Source organism: Monodon monoceros, unplaced genomic scaffold, assembly GCF_005190385.1.
Source record: "Monodon monoceros isolate NGI ecotype Baffin Bay Population unplaced genomic scaffold, NGI_Narwhal_1 Super_Scaffold_6, whole genome shotgun sequence".
Lineage (NCBI taxonomy): Eukaryota > Metazoa > Chordata > Mammalia > Artiodactyla > Monodontidae > Monodon > Monodon monoceros.
The window spans coordinates 21,588,608-21,601,949 of NW_021703783.1; the positions used below are offsets into that span (position 1 = coordinate 21,588,608).

A 13,342-nucleotide genomic window follows, 5' to 3' on the forward strand; every position below is an offset into this window, starting at 1 on the left:
GGGTGTTGGTGGTGTGATGAATTGGGAGATTGGGATTGACATATATACACTAAACTATTAGGTAACTAATAAGAACCTGCTGTATAAAAAATAAAGTAAAATTCAAAAAAAAAACAAATAAAGTGATCTTTGGAAGATACTTCACAATTTTAATTTCTAAAGATATAGACAAAATACTATTTCAAATTACAAATAAGATTCAGACATCTACTAGCATTTGTTCCCAAGTTTATGTACTGTGGAAATGTACTTATGTTCCTTAAGGTAGGAACTTAACTCCAAGCTTATTTTGAATTTCATATACTTGAAGATCAGTGGGATCTGAATGAGAATATTCGTTCCCCCCTCTTCTTAAAGCAAGACAATTCTGTTTCAGAAACTCAGCAGCACTAAGGAAGAAGTGAACCTCTAAGGCCAAAAGGAATAAAAGTGTCTTACTTATTTATGAATGAAATAATACACTTTCCAGAATTAGCTTCAAACTATTCGGGTGGGGGAGTTGGAGGGTGGTAGTGGTGAGGGGAATGGATGTGAATATATATGAAATGAGATCTGCCATGAATTGATTAACTTTTAAAAGTAGATAATAGGTAACTCTTTATTCTACTCTTGGATTAAGTTTCAAATTTTCCATAGTAAGTTCTGTTTTTAAGGACTGACTACATTGCCATTGTAATAGTTACCTGGTTCTCTGCCTGATTTCTGGCAAGGAGGTAGAAGATAAAGCCAACTACTGATAATATGTCATGATATTTTTATTTATAGACCTTTATTACTTTTAACGTTTTTTTCCAAATTTAACCCGGACATCACTATATAAATCATGAACTGAGGAAAAGAGTGTACTATTGAGGAAGGTTTTCAGAATAGGACTATGATTTTTCATGCTTTCAAGGGTTTCCTATGCCTATTTTTATAATAGCATCTTCCACACTTTGCTGTAAATTGCTCATTTACTTGCCTACCTCTACACAACACTGTACATTCTTCCAGGGCAGGGATCGTATGCCAAATGCCTGGCACATCATAGGCATTTAATAAGTATTCACTGAATAAAGAAATAAAACTATGCCTTTGATGTTCATAACACATAAAAGCAACTACTGATACCAAAAATCATGTATTATGACTTTCAGAAGTTAATTAGGAAAAAAATTAAACACTATCTTTGCCCCAATAGTAAAAAACAATCATACCTCTTTAAGCCCAAGAAAGACCTTCCAGACGTGAAGAATGATAAAATAATAGTTATAAAATACAATAAACACATATTAAATGAAGTACTAATAAATAAGGTCTGAATGTTCAAATGTGCTACATGTAGAATGGATTATGCCAAAAGGCACCACAGTGCTATGTTAATTTAATTAAGAAATCACCTCTCTGAATCTTGCCAAGATTTCTCCTGTTCATAATCTTTCACTGCTTTCTCTGACTTGTCCTCTTTGTCCTCCCTTTTTCTTCCTCGTTTCTTTCGTTCTTCTTCTTCTGGGGGTTTGCTCCTACATGCCATTAGACATTCCAAGACTCTTTGATGTTTCTCTGAGTTGTTGATATGGGCTCTGACAAGCGTTTCTAATTCATTCCACATGATACGGTACTGTTCATCTCTAAAAGTAAAGATTTAAAATAATGTTCTTACAAAATACTCTTTAAATAATATCCAAGTGTCACCTGTTACTGATAAAGTTAAAAGAAATAATTAAACATGGGTTTCCTTTCTCTTCCAACGGTGCAATTCTAAGTGATAATGTATCTAATTCTGCTATTTTATATCATTTCGTCTTAATCATATGTATGTGTATATACACACTCCCAAACATATAATTTACATATGGAATAAGTTAGCTCAAAAAAACAGTAAGCATCAAGAAAATGTTATATACGAGAAAGAAAGAAAAAAACCCTACCTTTTAGGGCCTTTTCCTCTTGTACCAACTGTGGAAATAGGTAGAGGATCATTTTTTCTTTCCATATCAACTAAGTTGTATATTGTTTTTTGACAGTTTAACACATCTTCTTCTGTCAAAGATTCTTTCACAATAACACTGGCTAATGGAACTACCTGTTAGATTTTAAAAAAAAAAGAAAGAAAGAAAGAAAAAGAAAATCTGTCTGAAAAGTAAGTATTGAAGCATCTAGACAGTACTTGAATTGATTTTAAACATCACCATGGAGAGCTAATCTATAACCATCACTTCCATTTTCTATTACTAATTCTTTAACTGTAGCAAACTCTTATATTTCATTCTTTGCTTGATAAATGTTATTTGTAAAGAATATATAACTAATCTAGAAGAAAAACTGAAACTATTTAACACTTACCGCTTGCATGTTAAAGATGGTGGTCTGTGAAATAATCATAGGCCAGTAACGGGTGTGTTTTTCTAACTGATCTTTTGCTCGTTCCAAAGGGATCTCAAGACTTCCATCGATTTTATATCTGGGGTCTAGAAAAGGAGTTAATCTGTTTTCCCTCATAAATTCACCAAAATCCTAATGATAACCAAATAAGATAAAATTAGAAACTATTTTCTAATGTTTCAGTACGGATTACATGTAACAGTCTGTTCCCCTGAGGTCTTCTGTCCTGTGATATGCAACAAAGCATTTTCTCTGACAGCCCGCCCTCCACACACTAATTTCTTCCTTTCTTTTTGAACATGAAACCTATCAGCTTTTATTCAACAGAGATGAAGAAAGCTTCAAACATTAATACATTCATGGTTCTTTCCACTTCTTAAAAACACTCATTTTTCTTCACTTCTATAATTTAACTCTTTTCTATTATATGCAGATAAAAGAATAAGTTCATCACATTAGAATACCATTTTGCTTACTTAAAAATTACCTTAATACAACATCAAAATGTTAACAGTGGTTATCTTTGAATGATGGAATTACAGGTAATTGATAGTCTTTGTTTTTGCTTTTTTTATAAAAAGAATCTACATTTTCTACAATGAATACTTACTAGCTTTCTCCTTATTTAAAAAATTATGTAAAAATAAAAATGAAAAGCCTAATCAAAAACAATTACAGTACAAAACACTTTGTGGTTTACAAAGTATATTCATATACATCATTCACATTTAATTTTTATAACCACCTTAAAAAGTAGACAGCCATGAAATATCAAAGAGGGGTGGAAGAGTGAAAAATTCAAATCAGAACAATACAATTTCTACTAAAAATAGATAAAATTTCCTTGTATGCACCTCTCAATCATATAAAAATTTATAGTGTTATTTCAAAGTAGCAGAATCCAAACTTTCAAATGTTTATGCTTGGCACTTAAGTTACTAGAAATAAAATTCCACCTAAAATATTAGTTCGAATCAACTTCCATTCTCGCCTATAATTCCAGTGTGTGTCAATGCTATTCAGATACTTCTCAGCATACACTGAGTATGTAAGGAAGACAACATAGTGATATAAACAGCTCTTTTGAGCAAGTACTGCAGGAAATTCACCTAATTAAAACAATAATAAAAAACCAACTTCTCTAAACTTTTTGCCACAGATCTTAGCATATAATAGGTACTCTATGTACTTGCTGAATGACAGACTCAAAATTTATAGATATTAGAGTCTTACTGTAATCCGGTAGTCTGTAACTCTTCCTCCACACCCTTCACTAATTGAAGGCGGATCTTCTAGAATGGATCGAGAACTGCTAAGGACGTGCAAAAAAATCTCTCCTCCATGGCTACTAAGCATATGACTAATGACTTTGGAACCTGACTTTCGTGGTTGTTCCAATAAAACAGAACGACCTGTCAAAAACAAGATTACTCTATCAGTAATGAAATCCCAAGGGCTCTTAGTTCTTCCCTTAAGATTTATGTCTAGATTTTTCATTTTATTTATTGCTCTTCATATTTTAACCAGCATTGCTAATTGAGTGTATCTGCATATCGAGTCCTAAAAATCTGCATTCTAGCCTTAGCTTTCTCTTTGCTTCTCCAAGCTTACATAGTTACACAGTTTTCCAAAGTAAGTACAGTGGTCTCTGGTATAATGTTTGGTTATATTATTCATTCAATTACAAGTTCATACAAAATTTTTCTCCTGGACATCAAGAAGAAAAGTGGGACAACTCTTATATAACCCTTAGGTTATCAAAGCTACAAACCATTTGGGGGAGAAAGCAAGTCTCAATTCACTTCTACAATACCTCCTTATTGGCACTGTTATTTTAACTACTTGCTACTTTACATGACCAAATGTTATTTAATCTGAACATTACATAATCTGATAATCAAACTGTGCTTAATATAACAATGAAATTAACCTTATGATAAAGGCAGAGTAACTCTTTACAACAGTGGTTCCAAAACCTAGTTATTATAAGAATCATCAGAGGAGCCATCAGAATTTAGATTTAGCAAATGGAATTCAATAATTTTTTTAAAAATTTTTTACACAAGGAAACATCGGATTTAAAGTCATATCTATAAGAATAATATGGTATATTATTGAAAATAAGATGTTTATTTATAATAAAGATATAGTGTTTAAAGAGAAATAATTCCATATATATTTTGTAATTTAAAATTCAATAGGCCAAGATAAACAAGTCTATATTATTCTACCTTCCAAAAAAAATTAACTTAGACTCTAAATGTCAAATTTTTAAAATAAAAATTCTAAAAAATATATTAAGTAAATTTACTTAGCTACAATAGTGTGAAAGACAAAGTCAACTTATTTTTAAACATTAGTAAAACTGTTAAAGGGTATTTACCATTATATAAATTTAAAACAGCTTTGGGAAATAAAATGGTTAGACTATATTGAAAAAAACAGCTTTTCGAGAATTCACATTTTCACATATTCTCACTAATGATTTCACTTGTCATAATCTCAGTCAAAACAATTAAATGATGAAAGTTACCATTTAGAAGAAAATTAGTAAGGCAGGAGGAAGGTCTACTATTTACATCTACGGGTGAAATTCGATAAGCGCCAGTGCAATAGTGTAATTCTGAAATAGAAGAAAACACTGATTTGAAAGAATATAAAGAAATATTTCCACAATTAAAAGAGGAAAAACAAGCAAAAACAAAAGCTTGTTCCTTGATCCTCTAAAACAATGAAAAACAAAAATTCAAAAAGAAACAAATAATCCCTACACAATACTTAAAGAATCTTTTGATTATTATTTTCTCTTTCAATTATTTTTAAATACCTACCAATGTTATTTGTCCTTGGTGTGCACCACTTTAATGTTATTGTTTCTTTAAATGAGCCTTCTCTACTGCTTCCACTTAAGTGGTTATCACCTTTAAAAATAAGTTAGAGAAATAATAACATTACTAAATAATCACAAACTTCAAATGTTTGACAAGATTTCCAAGAGTTTAAGGTCTATAAGAGAAAATATCTCTGAGAGAACATCTTTGTTTAGAAAGTCTCCTAGAAAAATACCAAATTGACTTTGGATATCAGTTATTATTAAAATAAGTACTTTGTTTTCCTCCAAATTTCTCATTAATTAATTTAATCATTTCAGTCACTACACTAAAAATAACAGCAAATTTTTAAAAATTTTAAGAATCTACAACTGCTACCCTCTGACACCATTAAATGATAAAATAACATGGTTATGTAGAAAGCTTCAGGAACCTAAAATGCACAACTCATTGTACTGAATCCCAATAAATTTATTAGAAGAAACATAAAATGAGGAATCTATAAGGTAAATATATAAGAAGATGTAACAGTGAGCACTTTTTGCCTTAATGGAGTTCAGAGTAAACAGATGTTAAAATAATAATGAACACTTAAGTCTTAAACCCTCAAAGTCATCCAAGAGGGTTGGAATCAACTTCTTCCAAACTCATGTTAACGTTGATATTTTGACCTCTTCCCATAAAAAACAAATGTTCTTAACAGCATCCAGAATGGTGAATCCTTTCCAGAAGGTTTTCAACTTTCTTTGCCAAGATCCATCAGAGGAATCACTACCTATGGCAGTATAGCTTTATGAAATATATTTCTTAAATAGTAAGACCTGAAAGTCAAAATGACGCCTTGATCCATGTGCTGTGGAAAGGATGTTGTGTTGGCAGGCAAGAAAACAACATTAATCTCATTGTATGTCTCCATCAGAGCTCTTGAGTGACCAGGTGTACTGTCAATGAGCAGTAATATTTTGAAAGAAACCTTTCTTTCTGAGCAGTAGGCTAAATCGTAGGCTTAAAATAATGAGTAAACCATGTTGTCAACAGATGTGCTGTTATCCAGGCTTTGTTGTTGTACTGATAGAGCACAGGTGGAGTAGATTTAGTGTAATTCTTAAGGGTCCTAGGATTTTCAGAAGGGTAAATAAGCTCTGGCTTCAATTTAAAGTTACCAGCTGCATTAGCCCCTAATAAGAGTGTCACCCTGTCCTTTCAAGTCAGGCACTGACTTCTCCTCTCTAGCCATCAAAGTCCTAGATGACATCTTCTTCCAATAGAAGGCTGTTTCATCTACACTGAAAATCTGTTTAGTGCAGCCACCTTCATGAATTATCTGACCTAGATCTTCTGGATAACTTGCTGCAGCTTCTATATCAGTACTCGCTGCTTCACCTTGCACTTGTATATTATGGAGACAGTTTCTTTCCTTAAACATCATGAACCATCCTCTTCTGGCTTCAAACTTTTCTTCTGTACCTTCCTCACCTCTTTCAGCCTTCACAGAATTGAAGAGAGGTAGGGCCTTGTTGTGGATGAGGCTTTGGCTTGAGGGAATGTTGTGGCTGGTTTGATCTTCTACCCAGACCACTATAACTTCCTCCATATCAGCAATAAGGCTGTTTCACTCCCTTATCATTTGTGTGTTCACTGAAGTAGCACTTTTAATTTCCTTCAAGAATTTTTCCTTTGCATTCACAACTTGGCTAACTGTTTGGTGCAAGAGGCCTCGCTTTCAGTCTATCCTGGCTTTTCGACATGCCATCCTCACTAAGCTTAATCATTTCTAACTTTTGATTTAAAGTGAGAGACATTTCACAGCAAAGGAAACCATAAACAAAATGAAAAGACAACCAACAGAATGGGAGAAAATATTTGCAAATAATGCGACCCAACAAGGGATTAGTCTCCAAAATTTACAAACAGCTCATGCAGCTCAATATCAAAAAAAAACAACCCAATCAAAAAATGGGCAGAAGACCTAGAGACATTTCTCCAAAGAAGACATAGCTTCAGCTGGCCAACAGGCATATGAAAAGATGCTCAACATCACTAATTACTAGAAAAATGCAAATCAAAACTGCAATGAGATATCACCTCACACTGGTCAGAATGGCCATCATCAAAAAATCTGCAAACAATAAATGCTGGAGAGGGTGTGGAGAAAAGGAAACCCTCTTGCACTGTTGGTAGAAATGTAAATTGATACAGCCACTATGGAGAACAGTATGCAGGTTCCTTAAAGAACTAAAAATAGAGCTACCATATGATCCAGCAATTCCACTCTTGGGCACATATCCAGAGAAAACCATGGTTCGAAAGGATAAACGCACCCCAATGTTCACTGCAGCACTGTTTACAATAGCCAAGACATGAAAGCAACCTAAATGTCCAGTGACAGAAGAATGGATAAAGAAGATGTGGTACATATATACCATGGAATATTACTCAGCCATTAAAAAGAATGAAATAATGCCATTTGCAGCAACGTGGATGGACATGGAGATTACCAAACTAAGTGAAGTGAGACAGAGAAAAACGAATATCATATGATATCACTTATATGTGGAATCTAAAAAAATGATACAAATGAACTTATTTACAAAACAGAAACAGACTCACAGACTTAGAGAATGAACTTATGGTTACCGGGGGGAAGGGAGAGGGGGAGGGATAGATTGGGAGTTTGGGATTGACATGTACACACTGCTATATTTAAAATAAAATGCCTTTCCATGAAAAAAAAAATAAAGTGAGAGATGTGCAGCTCTTCCTTTCTTAGAGGCCACTGTAGAGTTATTAACTGGACTAATTTCAATATTGTTGTGTCCCAGGGAATAGGGAGGCCCAAGGAGAGGGAAAGAGATGGGGAATAACCAGTCAGTGGAGCAGTGAGAACACACACAACATTTATGGAATAAGTTCTCTGTCTTATATGGGTACAGTTTGTGGAACCCCAAAACAATTTACAAGAGCAACATCAAAGATCATTGATCACAGATCACCATAACAAAAATAATGATGAAAAAGTTTGACATACTGCGAGAATTACCAAAATGTGACACAGAGACATGAAGTGAGCAAGTGCTATTGAAAAAATGTCGCCAAAGATTTGCTCAACCCAGGTTGCCACAAACATTCAATTTGTAAAAGAACGCAACATCCATGAAGCACAATAAAGCAAAGCATGATAAAATGAGGTATGTCTGTATTTGTTCCATTAGCCTAGTCTTTCCCAAAGTAAATTCAATAGAACACTAGTTCCATGGCCATTAATGGGTGATATTGTCAGCTAAGTTTGGAACGGGATGAACTAAAGTCAATCAGGTTTATTTACTCAAGAACTTCTCAAAGCTGTTAGTATGCTTTCATATGTTAGATCTTACAAAATAGTATTTTCCAACGTCTCTTACTTACCACTTTTCAGAAAATCTACATGTGCATCTTTGTGATGAAGTAGCTCCACATCGTAATTGGCAGATGTGTTAGCATGTTGTTCTTCCTTAAAGCAAAATTTAAAATAACTTGGTTTTGTTTTTAAAACAATGAAGTAATTATTCATTTTGCTTAAAGTGAGATCAAATATACCCAACAATAATTAGCTATAATAAGGGGATAGTTTGCTCAGTAATTAATCTATTTAAAGATGCAATAATTTTCCACAGCAATATAAACTATTTTAAAAAACTACTGGCTACATATCAGTAATAAAGTAGTGATTTTTCTTATGTTATGTCAGAATTAACATAGATGGTTCATCTAGAAATTTTAGAAATTTTTTTACTCTGAATGCATTGTCCTGCCAATACTTTTTATACACAAATATGATGTAATTGAAATAGTTTACTCAATGTAAAATAGTTGATTGAAGGATGAAATAGCATCTTTAAATACCTATAGTAAATTAGCAAGCACCAATTATATAAAATAGCAAATACAGACTAATAAACAAGTTTAGTAACTTGTCCTCACTAAACAGTAAATAGAAACTTCAGTATTATCTATTTACAAGAAAAAGACAAAGACTGAGGAGTCACACCAGTAGCACACAAATATGGTCAAATTTAAAAAGCAAGGTATCTGTCACCCTCAGAGTATTTTTCTTATAACTCATGAAATTATATTAAAATACGTCTATCATGCTATTTTAGTTGTTCACTGCTGCCTCACCTAAACTGTTCTACTGGTTAAGGCTATAATTTCTATTAAAGAGCCAGCCAGTGGTATAAGGAGGAAATTAATAATGAAAAGATTACATTTCTCATGCAATTTAGTTTTCATCATATGGCAAAAAAAATGAAACTGGACTTATAAGAAAGCTAATTTAAATTTTTAGATATACTGGCTACTTTATATTTGTAAATATAATCAATACAATTAAATGTAACTCCCTCAGTAAAAATTCATTTGAAGCTTTCTATGGCCCAGACATTGTGCTGGTCTTAGACAACTAAATAACATAATGAAAATGACAAGACAGTAACAGATTCCTAAGAAAATCCATTAGTAAAATCATAAGACTCATATGTTTTTCAGCTAGAATCATAAACTTGTTTAAAACTATAAACTATTTTTCCCTAGTTAGACCTATTAGTTACAAACACCTTTATACTGGGTAGGCAAGAACAAAAATATAAGAAAGAAAAGATCTACTAGAACACACAAAGTGAGTAAAATCTAATAACAACTGTCAGGAAAAGAATCACAGAAAAAGTAATCATTTCAGATAGAAATTATATTTTGATGAAAGTAATGAGAACAAAATTAAAAACAAAAAAGCTGATACAGAATATTCTTATTAGGAAAAAAAAATACAGCACTTTGTTCTGTGATCCTTTCTTGTTGCTTTTCATTATTTACTAACCTGGTCAAAGACACTGAATGTGTGCTAGCAAAACAGAAAATATGATATGGGAAGAAAAAGTTAAGGTTCATTAAAATAAATAATGCATATCAAATATTTAAAAAGCAAAGCAGACCTTTCAAAACAGCAAGAAAAAGAACTGCCTACCTTCATTGGAATATTTGTAATAGTAGTTGAAGCCAAGTCGAAATGCTGCTGTACTAAAATATTTAATTTGGTAGCAAGATGCCGTCCTGCACGAACACTATGAACTTCGCTGGTTAAAACGGGGGACAACTATAGAAAGGTATGAAAAAAAAAACCCACAAAACTTTAAACATTTTAACTTAGTGCTAAATATTTTACTTCAACCCATGAAAATTAAGTACTTTTACTTGTGAGAATTTAGGGGGGAAAAGGTCCATAAATTAACCATAATCATTATTTTAGTAATACATTTTTATACATTCACTCATTCAATGATAGGTATTAAAGAGAACTTACTGTATAAATTGCCAGGAGCTGTGTGAGCTACTGGAGGATACAGCAGTGAACAGGCAAAATCCCTGTCCTCTTGAAACTTAGCGTAGAACAGTCTTTGATTTAAATATATATTTTAATTTATAATTTTTACTTCTATTTATCTATATGCAAAATTGATTTGAAGTGTCCCACAGAAATACTATAGAAAAAATAATTAATTTTGTGGAGAGGACAAACCTCTGCAGATACTACTACTTATTATGAAGAATGAAAATCACTACAATCATCATATTTTGTCACCAAGAAATGTATAAGGCAGCCAAAAGTTACTTATAACAAGGCAACAAAATTTTACTCATTCCAGGGTAATAGTATTTATTGTAAGTAAATTATTTACTTATCTCAAAGTAAAGCCAATATAATGTTATGTCACTAAGAGTCAGAAAAAAGTTAACAAAAAATGGGCTTACACTGGAAACCACATAAAACACAATGATAGAGATAATGACCTAAAAAAGAAATCAGCTATAAAAAAAAAATTATCTAAGTTAATACTTCACATTTATATTAAGTAATGCTAACTAAAAAAAACAAAAATAAGAACATACACATTTAATATAGTTATACAAACACACATATCTCTATTTCTAAACACAGACCACCAATGGAGAATATTATGTGATGTGAATCCATTTAACAATCAACAGACTCATCTCTTCCTTTAAAAGTGTTCAAATTTATTTGAAAAGTAAAACCAAGGTTGGAAATTAGTCTTTTACCCCTCTGGATAGGTAAAGTTAATTTCTTTGTTATAGGAGTGTATTTTGATTAAAGAGTGTATTGTTTTCCTAATGAGAAGAAAAACAGTTCTACAGAGTAAGAAGTCATGAAAGCAATTGAAATCCATTACAGTAACTGAAATTTGAGGAACAATACAAATTGTGTATGGTTTGAGAACACAGTTATTTAAAATAAACATCAACAGGCAAACAAAACAAAATGCTTTCAAAATCTACAATTATAACATAAAGAACTAATCTAGGTACTTTGCCATACAGGTTGCTTTCAAAACTCGAAATATTTTTGTATCAGAAAATGTTGGCAACCTGATCATTCTTATGCTAAACCTTCTCAGCATTTATTATTAATAATTAACAGTGATCTCTTCTTCCATTACTTCTGCACTTACCTCTTTTTTAGGACGATCAGATACAAGGCTGTCTTCACCAACTGGGTAGGTATGGATCAAGACTAGCTCACACTTCTGAATCTGCATGAGACTTAAAGAGAAACTTTTCACTTAGAATATAAGACTATATACTACGTAAAGAATTCAGGCAGGTAAACTATAAAAAGTTTTATATACTAAAACAGTGTGTCTCTATAATCAGATACCACGGTTAACATAAAAGCTAAATATTCAGAAAGACTGTATAACTGCTGTACTTGTATGAACATTTAATAAATAATTTATATGAGTTTAATTCAAATGCAAAAATGATCATTTTGTGTATTCGAAGGATAAAATAAAGAGAAAATTCTTATACTCTGGTATAATTTTCAATAAACTGCCACAGAGAAAATGAATATATTGTGTATTAATTTCCCTTTACTATTATTTTTCAAGAACAAATTATATTACCTATAATTGGTTATTTCCAAGAATACAGAATTTGTAATACTAAAAAGTTACCCCCAACTTTTTATTTTATTTATTTTTTGCCCCCTCCATTTTATTTCTTTTTTTAAATTGAGGTACAGCTGATGTACAATAATAAAAGTTTCAGACATACGACAGTGATTCACAATTTTTAAAGGTTATACTCCATTTATAGTTACTATAAAATACTGGCTATATTCCCATGTTGTACAATATATCCTTATAGCTTATTTATTTTATACATGGTAGTTTGTATCTCTTAATCCTTACCCCTATCTTGCCCCTCTCCCCTTCCCTCTCTCCACTGGTAACTACTAGTTTGTTCTCTATATCTGTGAGCCAACTTCTTATTTTAAAATTTCCAAACCTACAGAAAAATTGAAAGGAAAGTACTATTCAATGAACACCCATATATCCTTAACATAGATTAGCTAATTAGCTGTTAGCTACATTTGTTTTCACTATAAATGCCTAAATAGATGTACATTCTTTTTTTTTTTTACTAAGTCATTTGAGAGTAGTTGCAGAGGAAATGATACTTCATTCCTAAATACCTCAGCATGCTTCCTTCTCCTAGTGAGAATAATCCTATTTGATGATAATAACAGTACTCCACCTAGAAAATTAATAGTAGCTCGATCTAATATAGACTCCTCACAGCAATTGTCCCAAACATATATTTAGTGGCTTTTTTCTTTTTAAAAAATTCAGACAATATAATTAGTTATGTTTTGATTTGGTACATACTGAATAATGCCACCAATGATTTGCTCATTTTATAGATCTGTAATACAGAGTATGAGAACAAGCCATCAAAAAAATATGCATTATAAATTCATGTGTTATTTTATCCTTCTGCTCACCTTTCCTGTGAGCAAAAAGTAAAATTTTAAACTTAAAGGGAAAATGGGACAAGAAGTTTCTGATCGAACATACATTTTTGACTAATTTGTAGAGCCAGTAGAGAATTCAAGGGAATGGTACCAATTACCATTAAAATTATTGGAATAATTATAATGAAATAAATATGACTATAAAATGGAATATTTATTCCATTTATGGATCATACTCACTGATCTGAATTTGCAGCAAGCTTGTTATGTTCATGAATTGTTTCCTGGACACAGTCCTCAAGCATTCGCACATGACTATCACTATGGCATAAAAAAGATA

General features: G+C 31.9%; 1 protein-coding gene across 2 annotated transcripts in view; it reads right to left on the reverse strand.

Moving 5' to 3' along the window:
* INTS13 (integrator complex subunit 13) overlaps nt 1-13,342 on the reverse strand; it is a 32,276-nt gene that overhangs the window by 8,791 nt on the left and 10,143 nt on the right. The window contains exons 5-14 of one of the 2 annotated variants that reach the window (XM_029204126.1): nt 13,243-13,323; nt 11,699-11,789; nt 10,195-10,323; nt 8,601-8,685; nt 5,196-5,285; nt 4,898-4,987; nt 3,598-3,776; nt 2,326-2,496; nt 1,911-2,065; nt 1,380-1,610 (exon numbers count right to left, since the gene is read on the reverse strand). In XM_029204126.1, coding sequence (XP_029059959.1) covers nt 1,380-1,610; nt 1,911-2,065; nt 2,326-2,496; nt 3,598-3,776; nt 4,898-4,987; nt 5,196-5,285; nt 8,601-8,685; nt 10,195-10,323; nt 11,699-11,789; nt 13,243-13,323 — 1,302 coding nt within the window. The remainder of the gene's footprint in view (nt 1-1,379; nt 1,611-1,910; nt 2,066-2,325; nt 2,497-3,597; nt 3,777-4,897; nt 4,988-5,195; nt 5,286-8,600; nt 8,686-10,194; nt 10,324-11,698; nt 11,790-13,242; nt 13,324-13,342) is intronic. The other variant, XM_029204127.1, reaches the window with a different exon arrangement.